Here is a 21,789-nt window from a genome sequence, read left to right as displayed (position 1 = left end):
GAATTTTCGATCAGGCTCATTGACATTCCTCTTTTGGAAGAGGAATGAAGCTTAGACAAGCCCTGGGACGCAGCGGCTCTACGGCTCCACGGTCATGACTGCTCATGGAGTGCCATAGCCTGCCTGCATCGCCGTGTTCCCATCGGTAAAGCACATAACTCGTGGAAAATGAACCTTTGCACCCCTCTGTGAGGCACACACAGCTCCAGGAAGCAATGCTTTACATGGGCACTTAGCAGGTGTAAATAGCTTCACCCTTAATTAGGGAGAATCTAGCCTCTTCCTAGCGCACACAAAATAAGAGCCATTTGCCAGGTTACTAGGCATGTTGGGTACAGGCTCCTGCCATGGCCCTACACCAGTTGGCACATAAACCAGTGCGACCACTTTGCATTTTCTGCCCGTCTTTTTCATATGGCGTCTGCTGATCTGTTATACGGCTGGAGCATGACCCTCCCGTTAGACGTACTTTGGGAAGAGCAGGCTACTCGGTCTCCTCTTTGACATAGGAGCAGAGGAACTGTCAAACTGGATCAGACCCATGGTCCGTCTAGCCCAGTGTCCCGTCTCCAGCAGTTCCCGATGGCTCAGCAGAAGGTGAAAGGGCTCCATAGGAAGCAGTTGTGGGAAAATCTGCTGCTCACAAAGGTCTTCTCCTAATTTCCAATGTAGGCCTCAAAGCATGTGGTTTGACACCCCTTCCCATGCTTTTTTAGCATTAACTATGATCATCCAGATAATCTTGCTATCCATAGAATCAGCCAGTACATAGTACATGCAACAGCCAGTTTTTTCCACTAGGCAGGCCAAGCCACAAGATGGAGCAGTCTTGCATATCTCCAATGCAACGATTAACAGGTGTAAGCAATCCCCCCGATGCAGCCAGCTTACCCAACAGCGTAGCTATTTAGCTATTATCCTGAAACAACGTCAAAAAGTACGGCTGCCTGAAAGGCCTTGGTTTTCCAGCCCAGAAATATTTGCAATAAAAATTAAACATTGTATTTAACACACACCTGCCACTCTTAAACCCTTTTGATGGAGTGTGGAAACTTAAGTAACCAGAATGATTTAGGTATCATTTAAACGTAATTAGTTCAGACACTTACTAGGAGGAAGTTACTGCTTTTTACACTACTGATTGGGTGGTGTAAAACACAAAAAGAACACCGTCTAATTAACATGTAGCCTTATGTTTTCCTGAATGTGTTAAGTCTACAAACTGCAGACTCCCTTGTAGCAAAGAGAAGAACAAGCCATTTTCAGACCCTCTTCACAGTAGGCTTGTTCTAGCCTTTTCCAGAGGCAGGCACAAAATCATCTCAAACTTCCCACGTTGCAATAATTATTTTTCTTGACGGCGCCTTTGATCCTTTTCAGTTTCTTTTATGCAGACGTGTGGTAGTTAGAAGAGATGCATCAGATACTGTCATGTTCCTGCCAGAGCAGGATATAGCTCCCTCCCCCCCGAGCATATATGCAATAGTAAGCTATGATGTACATTTGGTTTGTTTAACTCTCCATGTTAGAAGGGCTTGGCCTTTACCTCAGTAGAAAGCATTTTTTCTGCAAATTAATTTAAGACAAACTCATAAAAATTCTCTTTGATGAGGAAACTAGGTGCCCACTTGAGAGGATGTGATGTGCTCAGTGGTAGATTGAGATTGTCACAGTTGACAAGGTGATTTTTCCACTCAGCAACCAGAACGGGATCTTTAAGGATCACTTCTTGCACAGTTGGCGTATAGCTGCTTGTGAGGCATCAGAGGATTGCAGTGTAGCAGTGCACAGCATCACCACAAACTGGCAATATGGCCGACTGTCATCCCCAGAAAAGTGGGGGTTTCATTGTGTGGCTAGCTACTAGCAAGCTTTGCAGCCCTCGTGGGTAGTCCCTACCCAGAGAAAGTCAGCCTGCAATTTACTGAAGAACCTGTTGGTGTTAGGAGCCCAACCCCACTGGAATTCAGTGGAAATTGAGCATCTAACTTCTTTGTGCTCCCCTGAAAATCCCAGCCTTGCACTCTCTAGAATAACGCTTACGGTGCACGGGTTGGCTTTACTTAGGCAGATGATGCTAATAAAACATATCCGTGGCACTAGAAACATTTCTGATGCTTCTCTAACCTAACTCAGGTGCTCTTCCGACCCTGGAGAGCTTACAGGAAAACAAAAGAAGTGGCAGTTCCCAATTTAAGATGCTGGAGGATCATTGATGGAAAGGAAGATTGCATGAAGGGGAACAGTTTGCAGGAAGGAGAAAGCCCAGCAGCGTGTTGGGGGAGGAGGACAGGATTGGCAGGCACAAGGCTGAGGGGATAGAAAGGATCCAAATAGAAGTGAAAGGGCTGGAACGTCGGGAAAATGGGAGTGGAGACGAAGGGGGTTTAGTATTCCCTGCCATTGGTGTCAGAAGGCATCTTGTGGATTTACCTTTTCTCCCTATGTTTTAACCCATTTACCCAGCGACAACTCCAAAACCGCAGAGGAAACCGGCAGATTTTGAAGCGGGGAGAGGAGTAGGGGGGAAGGGATACCTAGCGCACTGCAGCAGGCTTTTTCCGTTGTACAAATGGGGAAAAAACGGTCTTCTGTCAAGACACTGTCCTGTTGTTCGACTGCTGGGGCCAACCTGTTTGCCTGCAGGTTACTTTAGAAGGCGTCCAAGGCTGGTTGGGTTGCCTGTGGCATTATTTTGTTTTGGGCACGTTGGCTCCAGTAGTAAGGCCCTTGCAGAAGAACGTTTCCTGTGGTGTTTGAAAGGAGCCACTCAAGCTAGGCCGCAGGTGGTGGGGGCTTTGCTTGAGGAAGGGCCGAAAGCCTGGGACAGCTGGAACGGGCAGTTACAACAGCAGCCGAAACATGGGCAGGACTTCGAGTTTGACACTCCAAGCCCCTGCCCACCAAGTGCATGTGGGAACTAGCCCTCCAAACGTACCCCGCAGAGGGGAGCATGGGCACCGGATGCCGCTGAGAAAAAAAAAAAATCTCCAGAACGCCCCCAGCCGGTTGTGTGATGCAGTGCAGCAGGGCTAGAAGGGTTTCTTGACCCTGAATTGAAAGGAAGGGGAGACCTTGTGGTCTGTGCACAGGACGAAGCCGGGAACTCGCTGGAGCTGCCTCTGAATCCCCTATTTGGCCTTAAGGAAGGCAAAAGTTCTCCATAAAAATCTGCATCTGTAAAATAGAGATAACAAGCATTTGTCTGAGTCCCAAGTATTCATGTTTGCAAAGAGCTACGTAACTATGCCCTCCCTCAGTACATTATATGCACTGCAGTAGGACAGCTCCGGGCATGCATAGAGTTTATACAGGAGCTAAATAGTGATTTAACTGTGTCCTAGGGCAGTTGCTTTACTAATGCTGCATTGGCACAGATACAGAACACTGTGGCTGTGTCTAGACTGGCCCGTTTTTCCGGAAAATCAGCTTCGGAAAAGCTTGCCAGCTGTCTACACTGGCCGCTTGAATTTCCACAAAAGCACTGACTTCCTACGGTAAGAAATCAGTGCTTTTTGCGGAAATACTATGCTGCTCCCGTTCAGGCAAAAGTCTCTTTTGCGCAAAACTTTTGCACAAAAGGGCCAGTGTAGACAGCTGAGATTTGTTTTCCGCAAAAAAGCCCCAATCGCGAAAATGGCGATCGGGGCTTTTTTGCAGAAAAGCGCATCTAGATTGGCACGGACGCTTTTCCGCAAAAAGTGCTTTTGCGGAAAAGCATCCGTGCCAATCCAGACGCTCTTTTCCTAAAATGCTTTTAACGGAAAACTTTTCCGTTAAAAGCATTTCCGGAAAATCATGCCAATCTAGACGCAGCCCACCAGATCTCAGGCAGGTGGTCAGGGTGTTTACCCAGGAGCCTGCCTTCCAATCCAGGGTGCTCCTGACACGAGGAAGCAGAAGAGCAAATTATGAAAAACTCAGCCTTGCTGTTCCACTTCCTGATGCCTGCGGTCGTCATCTGACTTGGGATGAACGTGCCATCAGAAGCCGTAAATACCTTGCCAAAGGAAGGTGATGTTTGTGCCAGTAAAGGATGAGATGTTTCTGGTGAAAGCAAGGGTGGACTAAGTTACACTTGGCGTACCTGAAATCAGGGGAGATGCCCACATGCTCAGGAAGGCAGACGCTCCGCGAGCAGTGGGTGCAGGTTAGAGGGTCCCATGTGGGTTTCCATTCACAATGACTGGAGGTGTGATCCGGACTGCACCCATAACTGAAATCAGGTCCTGGCTCTTTTCTTGGGTCTCCCAGTGCTGGATCGAGGAGCGCCATAAGCACTGGGCTGCACTCCAGTTCAAGTGCTTTCTGACATCCGAACCTGGTGAGACTGTGAATGCTGGGGTGGAAGAAGGGTCCATTCCGTCAGGCACACGGATCTCTCTACACGCGAATGTATCAGGCAGTCACAAGAGGAGTTACCACGTTTGCTGACTGTCCTTTCCCGCACCCTCAGGATCACATCGAAGAGGAATGTCATTTGTGAGAGATGTTGCTAATCAAACCCCACCAGAAAGTGAGAACTTATAACTGTCCACAGAGGCAAACAGGAACCAGTCTCATATTGCATCCAGTTGATGACACTTCTTCCCCACCCACACGCAAACAAACAAAAAATCCTCCTCCCATTCATTGACCCGGATGAGCCCACGTCACGCTTGGAGCTTGAACTGTTGGCTGGGAAGCCAGAATGCATCCATCGGAGCTGTACTGTCACCAGGCTTCAATCGGACATGCACAGGGAAACTGACAGATTTAAAGAGATTTTCAGCTTCAGTAGCACTTCCTATGGGTTCACATCAGCTGCTGCTGCAGAGTAGGACAGGGCTTATCTGTGAAGTTTATTTCCTTCGCGAGTCCTTGATATCTAAGGGACGCTGTTAGCCGTTCCTCTTCGAAACCTGTTCGGTTGCTGCATGAGAGAGAATGGAAAGCGATGGAATTTTTCCCTAATTCCAGTCTTTGCCTTCTCTTTATGATCTCTGTAGCAAAGGAAAACAGACCACTGGCCTGCATTTCTCCCTCTGAGCAAATATGCTTAGTACCTGAATTTAACACGCAGATGGAAAACTTGAATGGAGTACATGTTGCTTTTACAGGCAAAGCTGAATGAAGAGGAAAAATACTCCTGTACATGGTTCCGAATTCCATTCAATAAAGCCATTGACATATAGGAAGAAATAGCGGATTTAAGCCAATTCATAGCTTAGGGCAGCTGGCAGAGCACATGACACAGCCAGAAGGAAGCACAGCTCTCACCAAAGGGCTGTGCTTTTGTGACAGCAGCTGCAAAATGAAATTCACCCTCCTGCCAAGGGCTAGCAAGGGGTCTGTGTGTTACTTACCTCCCGCTTTCATTCTCTTTGGAAGCCTTAATCCCCTTGTGCTGCATTTCATGGGTAAGCAGTAGGGAGAGCTAAATTACATAACAGTCTCCTCTCCCCTCCCCCCCCCCCCCCAAAACCAACCTACAGCCAGTGCCACTTGCGCATTAACATTTGGAAGCAAGCTAATCGTTAGTGTCTCTTCCCTTGGCAAACTGACCTCCGCTTCATCAAACAGATCCTGCTCCTGAGAGGCTAGAAGAATCTGTCGTGATGCATCAGCGACTTGTTACCGGATGGGATATTTTTAGCTGTGCACTAACTCTCCATCGCCTCCCCCTGCAAATCGCTGCGCCCCTCCCTTTGCATCATTCACTTTTCCTGCTTTCTCACTTAGATCCAGCTTTGCGTGTATATTGCTTTCAGCCCAGGTCACCTGGAGCCCTTAAAATCAAAGCCCTGACCTTGAGGGTCTCTCCCAAGCCTGGTGTTACTCCCATCTGCACTGCGTGGCATGGTCCAAATGCCAAAGGAACATTGGGTTCAGTAGATAGTCAGGCAAGGGCTCTCTGGCAGCAGCCTCTGCAGTTCTCAGTTCCTGGTCAGGCTACCACGTGCTATGCTTATGTGGCCCCTGTTGCCATAGTTACAGAGGTCCTGGCCTTTTTGAAGGGGTTGCATTCACAGCACCCTGCGGGATGAGAATTTGCAGATGGGGAAAATGAATCACGGCGATTTGCTTGAGGTTTATATAAAAGGACTCAGTGATGGAGCAGAAAGTTGAACAAGGATCATCTGAGGCCCAGCCTGGCCGCCTGACCTGGGACTATCCCACCTGCCTTGGAGATGGAAAGGGCTAACGGAGGTGTTTGGAGGACTCTGCACGTTGCTGGATTCCAACCTGTGCAGCTGACGTTCTCAACTGTTGCACTAGATCAGAGCTACTCAACAGGTGGCCCACAGCCTGTTTGTCTGCGGCCCACGGTGCAGTTTGGGCTTACGTGGGGCTCAACACACAGCCCGTGAGTGGGATCCTTTGAACTTGGCCTCCGCTGGGAACACGCTCCACAATGGCGAGTCAATATAATGGTCTTCTGTCAACAAGACTGTGTCTACATTGGCAAGATTTTGCATTAAAGCGGTCGCTTTTTCTCAAAATCTTGCCGCCTGTCTACACTGGCCGCGAGTATTTGCGCAAGAACACTGATGTTGTAGTGTACAAAATCAGTGCTTCTTGCACAAATACTCTGATGCTCCTGCTTGGGGATAAGTCCTTTTGCGCAAGTGTTCTTGCGCAAGAGGCCAGTGTAGACAGGTAACATCAATTTCTTGCACAATAAAGCCCGATGGCTAAAATGGCCATTGGAGCTTTCTTGCGCAAGAGAGCGTCTACACTGGATGCTTTTCCACAAAAGCAAATCTTTTGCACAAAGGCACATGCCAGTGTAGATGCTCTCTTGTGCAAATGCTTTTAACAGAAAAACTCTTCCATTAAAAGTATTTGCGCAAAATCATGCCAGTGTAGACGCAGCCTTATAAGTGTTTAGTAGTTAAATTCCTGGACTGACATTGCTCACTAAAAGTGCTGTCAGATGGGTGGAAATCGGGTAACTATTGCATTTTATTAATATCAGCAGAACTGACTTACACGGGGCCTGCGTGTTGTGTAGTCTTGCCTTAATCTTTGTATTCATGCCCCTCAGTGTGAAAGAAGCTATTTGCATTTATTTGCATATATATTTGCATGTACATGCAACCACACTTCAGTTGCAGCCCTCGTCATGTGCTGTATCATTCTGGTCCTCAGGGCTTCCAAAGTTGAGTAGCCCTGTGCTAAAGGCTCTGAGCTACCATTTTCCTGTTAGCTAGAAGAGCCTGGCAATTGACCTGAAGATGATGGCTTGCTGGGACCAGTGCGAGTTCTCCACACAGCTGTGGCAAGAGTGCTCCAGTGGGAGCTTTGAAGATAACACTGTACAAGAGCTAAATAGCTACTTCGGTTTCTGGTCCTCCTGGGGCTTTGTAAAAAAAATCTTTGTGAAAAAAAATTCAGGGATTTTTCCAGCTTGTGTCAATACTCAGCAGAACCTCGGAATGAACCCGGGCCCAACAGAAAGCTGTCGGCAACAAGGAGCGATAGGTGAAGTCAGTTGGTGATCTAGTTTGACCTTCCATCTAACACAGGCCAGAGAATGTCACTAGCACTTCCTGCCTAACTTCTGGCATAGCTCTTGCAGATTGCGATGGCAGCAGAGATCACAAAACCCTGAGCACAGCCCTGCTGTGCTGCTTTGACAGTTGGATTTAACTGGCTCTGACAGAGGCCTCCAGGGGACATGGAGAAACGTGTCGGTGTGAATACCCATACAGGGAAATTTCCGTTGGGCACGGCCTCCACAACCATGCTGTAGGGAGATCGGGCACAGCCTCTGCAACCGTGCTGTAGGGAGATCCGGCACAGCCTCTGCAACCGTGCTGTAGGGAGATAGGGCACAGCCACTGCAACCGTGCTGTAGGGAAATCCGGCACGGCCTCCGCAACTTTGCTTCAGGGCCATGGAGGCTGGATAATGCTGGTGAGCGGCGTTAGCAGCTTCGTCACTGTCGTGAGCACAGCCGGTGGGGACGTACCAGCAGAGTTCTGAGTGAGCTCTGCAGGGCCAGCCTCACACCATCTGTATTTTAGTTCATGGCCGCCTGTTCGTAGCACAGGCTGGGGCACAGTTTGCAGAATTAGCTTTTAACAACCTAGAGTTCAGCTCGCTGCTGACGCGGATGATGGTACCAGACATGGGGCTGAAACGATACAATAGACAGTTGACTTCCCACTGGGAGGAGGGGTACCTGAAACCTTACTATGTAGCTGCCTCAGCCCATTTCAGATGCGGCCTGCGGTGGTGACGTTGGTGGTACATGAGCTGGTTCTAGGGATCATGTTTTTTCCTGTTCTATTCCTCTTCCAGGAAAGCCCATCAGAACCTCCCTTTGTAAATGGGGCTGGCGAACACGATGCCCAAACTGCATGGAGATTCCTGCGTCCCACCTTGTGCTGGGATCCATCCTCCTTCCCCTTTGAGTCCCTGCTCCCCACCTGTCTGGGTGGCTGCACTAACTTAGTCCCCTCGCAGTGGTGGCCAACGTGTGGCCAGCCAGACGTTTTGTTTACCGTTGCCCGGGCACAGCGTTGCCAGATTCTGTCACCTTCCATCCAGGCCGTTTCTTTCCTACCACTGTTACTAAAGGGACAGGGAGGTAAAGCAAGAGCACGTGACATGAGGGGCATGCTGATTGCACACAACAGTGACTGTGAGAGCCGGGCACGCCCCTTGCATCCAGTCAAAGTGCCGCTACGGTTCAGTCCACACACCCTGAAAATTCCAGGTACGCCAGCACAGTTAGAAAAACTACTCTGGCTCGAGAGACCATCTTGGTTTCAGTTTTGTGGCCAACTGAGATGAAGGAGGGCCGCTCACTAGCCTTGGTTGCCAAGCGCTGCCCTATCGGATTGTTGGGGTAAACTGACACCATTGCCTGTCCCTCTGGGCGCACCAATCTGAGACCAAGAAACTCAAAAGTAGACGCTTACCCTGGCCATTGGGCTAGCGATGTGCACTGGAGAGGCTGTGAGAGCCAAACCATTCTGCAATTAGTTCTCTGTGGATTCATAGGGCTCCCTCCAACAGACTCATTCCCTGTGCCTTTCCACATGAGACGATGTGGCTAGGAGGGATGTGTCCTTCACCAAATCTGTCAGGCAGCAGCCTTTACAAAATTAAGGCTACTGACTCCATGAATTCCAGAGGGTGGGTTCACAGACTGCCAGTCCCTGCTGGGCTGGTAATTACTCTAATCCTCAAACAGTGAACCTGCGGGCAAGTGTCTCTGCATATGCAAGACAGGGGAGAGTTGTGCTAAGTAAGCCTTGGGGAAGATGAGCAGGAAAGGAATGGAACAGCTCTCTGGCATTTAGAGAAAGGGTTGCTTTCCATAGTCCTTTATGCCTTAAAAATCTATTATGGTGATCTAGTTTGACCTTCCACCTAACACAGGCCAGAGAATGTCACCAGCACTTCCTGCCTAACTTCTGGCATAGCTCTTGCAGATTGCGATAGCAGCAGAGATCACAAAACCCTGAGCACAGCCCTGCTGTGCTGCTTTGACATCCCTTAGTCCAGAGAGCTCCCAGAGCTATGTAGGAATCCCAACAAGCACGGGGATCAGCTCTGCCTTCTCCCAACCCTTCAGTGTGGGATGCTGACCCACAATGCTTTGTTCTGCCACCAGGGGAGCTAGCAATGTGGCCATGAAATGTCAACAATGGAAGGAAGTAAAACCGGTTTGACCCGGTATTCACTTTTGTCGCCAAGTGTAGATAGAGCCTAAGTCACTTCTGAAAGGGGCAGCTTGGCTCCCAAGCTACTAAGACACTTTCGAAAACTTTAGCCTAAATGAAGCCAAGATAGGTGGGTGGGGGGAGGGGCTAGAAAGGGAAGCCTGGCTTTCTCCTTATGCCTGAATGGCGGGGGGGGGGGGGGGGGGGAGAAGATTTGCTGGGATTTTGGCAGCAATCATTTTAGAAGCAGAGGCAGGAATGGTCTCTTAGTATGTGTGTGTATTGCTCCTTGCATAATGGGACTTAGTGTGCTACAAATAATAAATCTTGGGCTGCTTTGTGCGTTGGCTGGCCATGTAGACCGGCTGGAATAAAAGGGCTAGAGTTAACTGGAGAATAGCCTTTTTTAGACAGTCCAGTTTCCTCTCAGTGACGCTGGTGCATAGACACAATAACCCATAAAAGGTCACAGCAAATATATACTACGTTGGTTCTAATTCTCTGAGTAGAACAAAATTAGATCTGCTTTACATACTTTAAATATTTAATACATCATTTCAGAGCATGTAGTCTAATATTAAAGAGATGGTTCTATAAATACTTTGTAATTATAGATGCTGTCACATATCACAAAATCTATTTGATCACCTCTGGGAGAGAGATTTGGGTTTTCTAGATGGAGGAAACTGGGGAGCGGGGGGTAAACTCATTTTGTAAGTGGTGGAGATAACCGTGGAAACAATCAGGAAGTGTCTCCAACCAGTTTCGGTTATTAAGACAGTCTGGACAAGTTTCCTTCTCTGTCGGGAAGGAACAGAACGGTTCCTGTCTCCCTCCGACAGAGGAATGAAACCACTCAGGACCTTGAGAAAACGCTGTGGAGAAAATACTGCAATTTAGGAACAGCTGCTTACTCAGCAGATATTCCTAAATGGGAAGTGACAAACTGCAGTGTGGGACCCCGCCGAGGTCTGGGAGACTCCTGAGCATGCTGGCTGCTCAAGGTTCTGTGGGACATTCTATGACCATTGGAAAATTTGGAGTTACTAGTATTTTTGCCTCTCTCTGTTAAGTCTCTGCTGACCTGCCAGGAGTTCAAATGCAATCAAAAGGTAGTCAGGGTGCAGGTGAGACAGTAAGTAATGTTCTACCTGGCTGCATCTCAGATGAAACAGAAAACCAGTCGAACACCTGGGGTACGTCTAGACAATAGCGTTATTTTGAAATAAAGGGCACAAGCCATTATTTTGAAATCATGTCGACCTGGAGAACTTCTTACTCCGACTCCTATAACCCTCATTTCACAAGAGGGTTTTTCTTGCGCAAGAAGGGGCAGTGTAGATGCTCCTTGTGCAAGAGCCTCTTCTGAAAAAAATGGTGGCTCATTAGGTATGCAAATGAGGCTCGGCGATATTCCATGCTTAGCCTCATTTGCATATTACTTGCGCAAGAAGCCGCGAGTGTAGACATAGCCCTGGTGTGTTTGGCAGAGGAGGGATGCTCCAGCGGGTAAGGGGACCAGGTTTCAATTCTCTCCTCTGCCACAGGCTTCCTGAATGACTTGGAACAACCTCTCTGAGCCTCAGTTCCCCATCTGTTAAAAGGTGGGGTGATAGCACTGCCCTTTCACAGGGGAGTGTGAGGATAAATACAGGAAAGATGCCTGCTCAGCTGGAGAGAGAGAGAGAGACTGGGTCTTACCCTAGCCCCGGGCTACCCTCCAGATAGGTGGACGTAAGGCAGCTTACATTGATTGGGACAGAGAACAGGGATGTGGTGCTGAAGTTGCACAACCTGGTGGATTAGACCTACCCCGGAGAGCTGCTGCCGGGACCAAGAAGTCTTTCAGCGCCAGTGAAAGACTGCTTTTAAACCCACCCGTCTCAGTGGTGGCTGTTCCCATTTATGCTCAGTCCAAAGGACACCACTCCACAGTTCCAGCGCAAAGAGCCTTGTTCCCTGCTGAGGGAAACGGCTGCTGCGTGTCGGAATGTCTGTGGACGGGTTTGTGCCAATTCGTATCGGACATGTCACCGGGCATGTTCCCGTGGCTGGCCCAGCTGCCCACAGACTCTACCAAGAAAGTGGTGGGAGCCCCAGACCTGTGTTCGCAGGGCAGCTGCCAACGCATGCCAGCTTCCCGCCTCTCAAGAGACTGAGCCCTCTGGAGAGAAGAGCAGCCACACTGACAATACGAATCTTGACCATTTCCGGCAAGGACAGGGGATGTTAGGTGGTGTCCCTTGGGCCGACGGATGCTCTGCCACCTCCCTGCTGACGGTTTATTCCTGACGTTATTTTCCCCCCTTTTATCCAGGGTGAATCAATTAATGGTGCCACCAGCCTCTGTGAAAGTCTGAGAAGGTGAGTGACCAAAGCCAACACACAATGACAGTGGTGACATGGGTGCGCCGGGCCTTGGAGAAGGAGCTTTCCAGTTCCTGCCCCTGCAGTTGAGCAGACGGATGGCACTGTGTCCTGGGGGGGTCCCTCCCTCTAGCTTACAGGGACCAAGGGCAAGTCACATGAGAGAGTGCAAAGCAGGCGCCTTTAGGATCAAATAGTTTGACCAAAAAAGCCCTAGCTGCAAACTCCCTCCATTTTACTCTGCCGGGCCCCAGGGCCCAAAGTTACAGCTTCCTAGGAGCTAAAGGCCACTCTGTGGTGAAACACCTTCCTTCAGAGCAGAGCAGAGCAGAGCCTCCCCTCCCCTCCCCTCCCCTCTCTCCCCCACCCTCGGCTTATCCCCAAGGGCAAATCCCAGGGAATCAAGTCTCTCAGTGACTCTTGCAATGAAATCACTCCCTTATCGATGCAAAAAAAAGCAAGGGACTGAAGAAGCTATGAGGCCTGTGTGACCCCCTTGTACTCCGGTGCCTTGCTTTAAAAAAAAAAAACTTGGAGAAGAAGGTGGTGGGGGGGGGGGGGGTAATGGGGCCTATAAAGTTTCTCTCAGCCCACCCTCCTTGAAAGATACTGCAGGTCTTTGCCATCCAAAGGAGGTCCGTAGCATGAATGGTGATACCAATGCCAAACCAGATGCTCTGGCCTTGGTCTACACCAGTGGGTCCCAACCTTTTTGAGCCCTTATTAATCTATTAAAATTTCATGGACACCCCTCCCTGGGGGTGGGGAGGGAAAGAAAAATATGGAAGGAAAAAGAAAAGGAAGGAAGGCTCCTGACTTGTAAACTTTCCATGGACCCCCTGCGGTACTTCCGTGGACCACCAGTCTATCCCGGCATAGCTGTGTCAGTCAGGGGCATGAAGCAACCCACAGCCCGTCGGCGTACAGAGGGGGCTATGCCTGCCTAGCCTCGGTAGTGTAGACAGAGCCCGTTGCTGGACTGACTGAATTCCAGCAACACCATGACCGTTTTTCTGGCCAGACTAGGGACCACGTGCAAAACCAAACCCTGGTGATGTCAGTGGAAGCCAGGTCAGTATTTGGCCTGTCCTAAAGTTCGTTTGCGTACAGCAGTTCTGCTGTGGTGCTGCCACATGACTATCCACAACCTTACACTGGAAAATGTTTTTTGACTTTGCCTCTTTGCTGAGCCATATGCCTCCCTGGAGGACCATTCTGAGGCCTGGGCATTAGACCACACGCACACCTCTACCCCTGTACCCCCAGCTCAGAGCTGCAGAGAGCAAAGGGTAAACTCTTCCTGGGGCTTCAGGAAAATTAATCGATCCGGCTTAAAAGGGGGGGGGGTCTTGCCCATAAAAAAGTGCCGTGGGGACTTTGTGAAATCAGAATTAAAATAGCACAATTAAGGATGGTCTTTTTTGTGAACTGATGTAATGTTATCTTGACTATTGTTTCTATGGCGGTACATAGATCATGGTAGAATCTAAGCGCCCAATAGACAAGCTCTTAAACTCCCAGCCCAGGGCATGAAAGGTAACACCAACTTAATGCTATTTAATAGCATGCTACATGATTTTGAACATGGTTAAAGAATCATCAGAGACTCTTCTGGCAAAACTTACCTTATAATGGATTTAATACATTTCCCATTAAAGCAGCTGGAAACGGAAGGTCACATAGTGATGTAAAAAATAGCATCTCTTCACCCACCAGAGCTACCGCCTGCAGTCGCTATCAAAGCTGCTGGTGCCACTTCCTTAAAAGAAATTAATGTTGCCTCTTACTCCTGTGACCCCAGCAGTGCGAAGGGGGGGGGAGGGGGGGCTGGGCTCTAGTTCATCTTTCTTCTTCATTAGTGGCAGAATCGCTGACTCTGCGTTCCAGTTGCAAACGACTCAGTGCAATTGCTCAACCCTTTGGTTGCAGGAGCAGCAGTTTGAAAAGTGATTAAAAACAAAAGAGCTGGGTTCTGGGCTTGTTTTTCTATTTTCACATCAATTCTGCGCCATTTACAAGTACACAGAGTGTTTTATTTTTTGGATTTTTTCCTTTTTGAGCCCCCCCCCCCGTTTTCTTCCAAATTTTAGTGCAACTTTTTCAGTAAAATTTAATGTTGTTGAAGTCACAGGAAGCTCTCATGCCCTCTGCAGACATGTGAGAGGCCTGTGACTATAATTGGAACAGGCCTGGTCATTGGAAGAGCCTCAAGCTACAGTTAAGATCTTTCTTGGTGTCCTTTGATAAAGGGGAAGGGCTGGTTTCAGAGGGAGCGTCCAATGTGCCAAGCGGGTAATGCCGTTGTGTTGCGGAAGGGTTACGTGCACCTAACCCCTTCCAGTTATTTTTCCTACTGCCCATTCTTCATGCACTTATGGGGTGGGGTTTTGAGCGCTAAGACCCGTGGGCTGCAGTAGAATTACTTTGGAAGAGGAGTTGATTTTTAAAACCTCTCTAGTTAGACCAACACAAGCGCTCCTGCGGATGCAGGAAGGGGAGTACATGACACCTCATGCTGGTACATTTCTCCCTTCCCCCGTGGGAACAAGCTACCCCAGTCTAACAACATCCACAGTAGGCCCGTGGCACTGGTTCAGTGCGACTGGCATCATTCACGTGGTACAACCTGGACATCAGTGAGGCCTCCCTCTGGTGCCATCTCTCCAGATCATCATATCGAGTGGAAACTAGGGTTTGTTTTTCAAGCTCGTGCCAAGACCAGAAAGACCCCCTGTTGCATAACGACTTTTGTTCCCTTGTCTTCACAGCTGACGTGACAGACGTTGAAGGAAAAGAGGGGCGGACTCCAGCTCACACAACCACCACCCGAGCTAGGAACCCCCAGGACTGGAAACAAGCAAAACATCCAGCTCCGTGATGCATTTGGAGTCTTATCAAGTGCTAAGCCAATCACTTCACTCTAACCAGCTGCAGGGTCAGGGTCAGAGACGCAAAGCGGGGGCCTAAGTGTCTTGTAGGGTTTCCCATATCCCTGAACGTCAACAGTGAGTGTCCAGACCCCACACCCACACCACCCTGTGACTGACTGTACATTGTGTATACATTAGGTTTAGCCAGTGAAGAAGTCTTTGTTGCATACAGGGCAACATACGTCCTAGTAAATGCTGCCAGTTCGGTCAGCCAGAGACTGTGCCAGCTGGAAACCTGGTCTCTATATCTCGGCTTTCCAAATTGAAGGCTCAACCCGGCGTTCTTCAATGATTATTCAAACAGGTCTGCAGATGCTTTATCTTCGCAGAAGACACCAAATAGAGAGTTGGCAGAGTTGTATGCAAGCTTTGAGCATCTCGTGAGGCCAGGCACCTTACTGGATGTGAACGCTTCCACTGCATGGCCACATCCATCCCCCAAGAGCGCTCCAGGGGAACATGCGAAAGGATGGCAGAGAGGTCCAAGCAACAGCGTCCTGCTTAAAGGAGACACGGTGGCACTAGCGTGGAGAGCTGTGAGTCATTCTTGAGCAGCTAGGAGGAGAAGGAGAGTCTCTCCCTTGCACAAGATGTTCTCTGGGATTGTTACAGAAGAGCCAGGAAAACCATGGTCAGTGCTTTCTGGTGGCTTCCAGTTTTGTTTAATGAAATTCGTTTCAGTGCCAGGGAGAAGAAAGTTTACAAAATACCGAACTCCAGAGATGAATTGCTTTCCCTGAAGTCTGGTATTGCTGCACTGAGGGTCTGTGTGTGGTCACATGCATAGAATCATCATTATGCATGCTGCAAATACTAATGATTTTCCCCCAGTATTTTTCAAACACATTTATGGTGTTATAAAGCTTTGTTCCTACAATTTTAGTATTTCCCCTCCCTGCAGTCCTAGGCAACGTCTACCCTGCAACACTATTTCGGGATACTGGAATATCCCGGCTTTCTAGGTATTACAGCTGTGAGCAATGAGGTGCTAATGGCTCCAGAAAAATAATTGCCCGCTCACCTCATTTTTTGGCTTAGTCAAAAGCGTAAGCTGGGACAAGTCTCTCTCCTCCGTTTACTTACGTATCACTGGGCCTCAGCCCTTTTCAAGCAAATTTTTTAGGGTTGAAATTTGGCACTAAATGACGAAATAAGCTATTTCGAAATAGCATTGAAATAAGAGACGCAATGTGCATAGGTCAAATTGCATCTCTTATTTCGAGTTACGGTGCAGCGTAGATGCACCCCAACTGTTCTGGTTTGCTCCCTCCTAAGGGAGTGACAGTCTGACTTAAGTTCACTTTGAACTTTCCAGAATTGCCTCTGGGATTTTCTTTTTAATACCCTCGTCCACACTGTAAGGAGTGAGCCTCTCCTCGCTTTGTGTCTAATGTCAGATCTTTTGTTTAACAAAGAGGTCTTGTTTTTTGTAGTTGACATTCAAGTGTCACATTTACACTACACCAGCATGAAGGTATTACAGCTGTGAGCAATGAGGTGCTATCGGCTCCAGAAAAATAATTGCCCACTCACCTTATTTTTCTGCTTAGTCAAAAGCGTAAGCTGGGGCAATTCTCTCTCCTCCGTTTACTTACGTGTCACTGGAAAATGCATGTAGGCCTCAGCCCTTTTCAAGCAGCCCAGCAAAATACTCTTCCTTTCAAACTAGGCCAGGGCTGGATTGGAAACAATACTAACGAGCATTCTGGGCCGGTTTTACTCATCAGTGGGGTAGAGATTAGTAGCAGCAGAGCCACTGATTAACTAACGTCAACGCTACCACGTCGGCACGAGTAAATCAGAGCCCACCCCACTTTAAAATGTTTCAAGTCTTTTCACGTCCACCGTGAAGGCAGGGAGCTGTGCTCTGCAGGGAAGACACGAGAGACGGCAGATATTTACCTCCAGTTACCCGTGTCCTGGTCAAAAATAGCCACATTTGCAATAAGATTCCTTTTAAAACAACTGAGCAAAGTGTCAGTTAATAATCCCCTTGACGTGAACGAGACCAGTTCGTCACTGTAGCTGTGGCTAACCAAATGAGCAATACAAGCCCTTCTAACAGTCCTGCGAGAGAACCTGGAACTGCCTGGGTCACCTTAAACCAGTGGGTCCCAAACTTTTTGGCATCACGCCCCCTTTTTGATTTTTGAAAAACCCTCACGGGCCCCCTCCCCCTCAAAAAAATAGCAGTAAAACTAGTTGAGGAAAACTAGGGGCAGCAAAACTTGATGGGGGTGGGGGAGAGCTGGGTCACCTCGGCCCCCCCCTTGGAATTTCTTCATCCCCCCCAGTTTGGGAACCCAGGCCTTAAACGGTGAGATTAGTGACCTCACGTTTGCAGAAACAAATCCCACGAGAAGTGTCATTTCTACAGAAGCCCCTGGCACAGTTGGTGACTCCTGGCTAGAGAATCCTATTGGTTTCCTCCCTGGGAATTCTGTAGGGCAGTGATCCCCAGCATGGTGCCCGGGGGCATTTATGTGCGCCCGCCTAGTGACCAGGGCCGGCCGGAGCCATTCTTACGCCCCAGGCGCCAGGCACATGTGTGGGCCCTGCCCCAGGTGTGCAGCGCATGCGCAGTGCCGCCCCCGGGTGCGTGGCGCATGGCAGTGCTGTCCCCGGGCGTCCGGCAGCCCCAAAAGGTTGGGGACCACTGCTGTAGGGACTCATCTGCCAATAGTCTTCGATGGTGGGGGAGTTTATAAGTATTTTTTATAGGCTGAGCAGACAGTTGGAGCGCGAAGCCTTCTACTGGCCCGTCCCCAGGAGAACAGCCACTGGGCTTGTGCTCCGCTACAATAATCAGCAAAGCGAGTGCACACCAAAGCTTCATTTCCCACCTCATGCCGTTAACAACCTTGCTCGAGGAAACCTCCGCAGCCTGGCAGCCAAAGGCCTGCGTTGGAAGCACGTGATTTTTTGTGGTTCTCGTGAAGATGTTCGCCGTTAATCTATGTAAAACCTTGAAGGCAGGCAGCTGGATGTCAGAGGCCAAGGGCAGAGGAGCTGGATTTCCTAAATTGTTACTTCAAGGTGCTTTAAAAGTTACAGCACTTAACCCTCAAGAGCAGGACGTTGGCATCCCCTGGGATGTTATTCCCAATACATTTGCAGTGGAGAGGGAGCTGATAAATACGCCTTAATTTGACCGCATTTTCCATTTGGCAACACAACCATCTCCTTCGAAGGAAGGCACAGCCGTCGTGGAGGGGCAGGCCACACTTCCACGGTGTCTGGCCACAGTGTAAGCAAATGGAGAATTAGCTCCTGTCCCCACACCAGGGATCCTTCACTGACTGAATTCTCCTGTCGGAGGATGAAACGCCAGGCTCCACAGAGCTAAAGTAGCCAGCCATGAGACCCCAGGGAGGGAAAGAAGCAGGGACTTTGAAACCCCCATCTTGAGGCTGTCATCTCCCCTTTGCATACCATGTGCAGCCACCCAAAGAGAGGAAGGTGTTTTTGAGGTGTCGCTACACATGTCTATTTCGAGATGGAATTTCTCTAGCATTGTTCTGTTAGAGCTTCTATTACATATTTATTCTTTAGAAAGAAAGCAGGTCATTCGGATCAAGGGGGCAGGGCAACGACAAAGCAGCAAGTCAAGCGTTCTGGCTGCCAGAGAAGGGAGGCGTGAGAAGTACTGAAGAGGAGGCGGCTGGGTACAACCTACCTTCTGGTGTAACATTCGGGCTCTCTGCTAGTGCATCCTCCCTCGGGTGGCATTGATCTCATGGGCGCTGATGCCAGTTCTTGCCAATAGGACAAGTGGGTTCCAGGCCCAGTTCCACTGCGTGGCCTGTAGGCCAGACGCTACCTCTCCGCTTGTTTCTTCAGCAGTAACATGGAGAGCGTTACCGGCCCTTTCTGGCACCGTGTCCACGAGGAACGCTCTGCCTTCCCAGCTCTGGCGCAGGGTGCAAACGCCGGTGTTCCTCTGCGGCACTACTGTAGTCTCTTCCTCGGCCACATTCAGAACCGACGAGGGCCGGGGCTCTCGCCATGGAGACGGGGGTTCCCCACAGAAGGGCGTCAGGAAAAGCCGCAGCAGAAATAGAGTTGGGTGCGTCGTTTGGCACCGAGACGCAGATAGTTTAACGTGCGCTTGTCACTTGACAGCTGGTACCGGGGGCTTCCCTAACGCGCCCAACCGTTGCGCGAGGCCCAGCGCTTGCTGGTGTACCAGGGGAGAGGGAGGGGCTGAAAGTAGACGTAGAGTGAAGCTAGTAGGAGGAGGGACCCAGCGCAGCGGGCGAGGCTCTGAAAGCTGCCCCAGCTCTGCAGAGACGGCAGGGCTAAGAAATCACTTTCCGCGTGAAGCTGAGGCAGTAGCGGGTTAGCGCGACAGCCCTACGTGCTGGCCTAGCCCCTGCACTTAAATGCCCCTCAGTGTAATTGCTGTAGGGTCACGGCTCTGCCTGTGTAGGCCCCCTTCAGGAAACAGAAGCAAGTCTTGGGTATTGGCTGTAGGCAAAATGGGGGTCTGCGCATTAGACGTAAGGCTTTAGCGGGTCCTGAGAGCATCTGCAAGGCCATGGGCCCGTGGGCGGCTTCTACCTCCCCGCATCTCTCCCCCACCAACAAGCTGCAGTGCTGAGCAGTGCCGACGCTAGAGCAGCTAAACCTGGACAGCAGAATGGGAGCTGGGGGAGAGGGAACTCTCCCTCGCCTGCCCTACGCACATGGCCCCTGATGCAAGAAGGAGGATGCTAGGGACAGGCACACACTGCACCTTTTCCCCTCCCTGTGTAGCCCTCACAACCGACGGGGCCGGAACGCTCCCTCAGCGCCCCTCTGACCTCCCTCATCTCTCCCTCACGTCCGCACCGGCGAGGCTTGGCGGCTGGGCACTCGCTCCCTTCGACGCAGCCCGGTATCGGCCATTGCCTTGCAGGTAGTCACCGGCGGGGCCGCACCAGGGTAGCGGCCCCTGCCTCAGTGGCTGGGCTAAAGCGCACAGGGAGCTGGGGAGGCTGCAGGATCACCTCAGCAGAGCCAGACTGTTACAGCCGCTTGCAAGGGCTTCCCACCCTCGGAAAAGCATTTCTCGTCTGCCGCGAACAGCAGCGTTTATGCCAATGCAACACCCCTCTTCCCCCCCCCCCCACACACACAACAGGAGGCAAAATTGAGGGCGGAGGGGACAAGGGAGCCACAGGACACTTTAGCCACCGCCCTGAGCTAGTACTGGCATCCTGCAGTCTCCGCTCCCGGGGCTGGTTTGGTGCCGTCCTGGGCAGCTGCTCGCCTTAGCGAAGGTTGATGGATTGGGCCCAGCACCCGCTCTGCCAGGGGCCCCAGGCTACAAAGCCGAACCTCAGGGCAAGAGAAACGTCACTAAAGGGAACCTCTCTGCAGCCCAGAAGGCGCCGGTCCTATCTCCCCGCCCCCTGCTGCCGAATGACTTGGTTTCTCCTCCGGTTGCGTTCGTGTTTTGTAACCCAGCGCTTGCGGCCACTTTGCCAGCGTGATGGATGGGACGCGATGGCACGTTTTCTTGTTATACAAGGGAGGCGTATAAAATAGTTTTCTGATTTCTTTCAGAAGCAAATGGCTATTTTATTTTTTAAGAGCAATCGATTGTCAAATCTCAGAGTATAAAGAGAAATAAAGCCAAATATATACCTTTATGTAAATTAAGAAATAAAAATATTTAAAGCATACCGCCCGGCTTTCTCCTCTGTGTCGTGGCCACGGCTGGTGCGGCTGCCGGCACTTGAGTGGGTGCTGTCGGTGGTGCCGGTGCCGTGCGGGGCATTCCCCACGGAGGTGGGTGGTCCAGGCTGCCAGGCGGGGCTGTGCTCCCCGGTGTTAACAGCAGCTCCTGGTGGGAGACTCTCCAGCTGCAGGAGACCAAATGGATCCCGGGGGACCGAGAGAGCGCGGTGCACTGGAGCGCTCAGGTGATGCGTAAGGGGGCACAGAGTCTCTTCGGGGCGCTGGCGTGAATCCCAGCCATGCTGGTAAACAAAGGAGCCAGCTAGTGCCCGGTGCAAAATCAGCGCGGTCAGGGGCATGGTGGCCCAAGAGCAGGAACTCATCTGAGGCAGAACCTTCACCCATGTGAGGGCCCGGCTCCAATTCTCCCCAGAGAGGAGACTCACAGAAAGGGGGCTGCACTTCACAGGTGCCTAAACGCAGTGACGCGTTTGCGCAGATTGCACGGTGTTCCCCGAAAACTGAGCGCTTAGGGAGCCACCCCGGAGAGAGCCAAATGCCACCCAGCTGATTAGCAGAGCTCCAATAGCATGTGTGTCCATTGGTGGTGTACATCTGCACATGCCTTGGGGGACATAACATTTATTCTGCACATGAAGAAAAATGAAAAATTAAAGGGATCCCTTCCCTGGCAGCACCCAGCCTGAGTGGCCGGGCTGGTTGGGAAAAGATAGCCAGGTGGCAGGAGTCTTCCCCCTAACCCCAGGAGTGGCCTGCAAGCTCCAGTGCACCAACAGAGGTTGGTGCACAGCCTAGCCCCCACTGTGCACTTGCTGCCAGTGCCAACCAGGGGTGCACCACCAATCAGAACAGCTCAGGTCCCATTGGCAAGGCAGCTTTGTGGCACTGGACTGGCTCCTTCCCTACAGAAACTGCCATCAGCCTCGATTCCTCTTGGCAAAGAGCACCGGGAGTTCAGCTTGATTGGATTGTGCCAAGGGTCTGATTGAAGCAGCTGCCAGAGGCTCCTGCAGCTGAACTTGGACCTCTGCAGTGTTTGCCCTGTGACCTAGAAGCCACAGAACCCAGTGTGGCTCTCGGAGGGTCCCACGATCTGGCTGCGGCAGGCGGCACATAGCACTCTCGTTAGCAGGTGCCTGTAATGATGAGACAGC

At 50.5% G+C, this 21,789-nt stretch overlaps 1 protein-coding gene across 3 annotated transcripts in view; it reads left to right on the top strand.

Annotated features, from left to right (window-relative positions):
- The window catches only part of SPNS2 (SPNS lysolipid transporter 2, sphingosine-1-phosphate), a 200,960-nt gene extending 180,341 nt beyond the window's left edge, over positions 1-20,619 (top strand). For 2 of the 3 annotated variants that reach the window (XM_075904318.1, XM_075904316.1), the window contains exons 12-13: positions 11,974-12,020; positions 14,792-20,619. In XM_075904318.1, coding sequence (XP_075760433.1) covers positions 11,974-12,016 — 43 coding nt within the window. In that variant the 3' untranslated portion in view covers positions 12,017-12,020; positions 14,792-20,619. The remainder of the gene's footprint in view (positions 1-11,973; positions 12,021-14,791) is intronic. The other variant, XM_075904317.1, reaches the window with a different exon arrangement.
- Positions 20,620-21,789: the final 1,170 nt, after the last annotated feature.

Source organism: Pelodiscus sinensis, chromosome 21, assembly GCF_049634645.1.
Source record: "Pelodiscus sinensis isolate JC-2024 chromosome 21, ASM4963464v1, whole genome shotgun sequence".
Lineage (NCBI taxonomy): Eukaryota > Metazoa > Chordata > Testudines > Trionychidae > Pelodiscus > Pelodiscus sinensis.
This window is presented reverse-complemented; position numbering and strand designations above follow the sequence as displayed.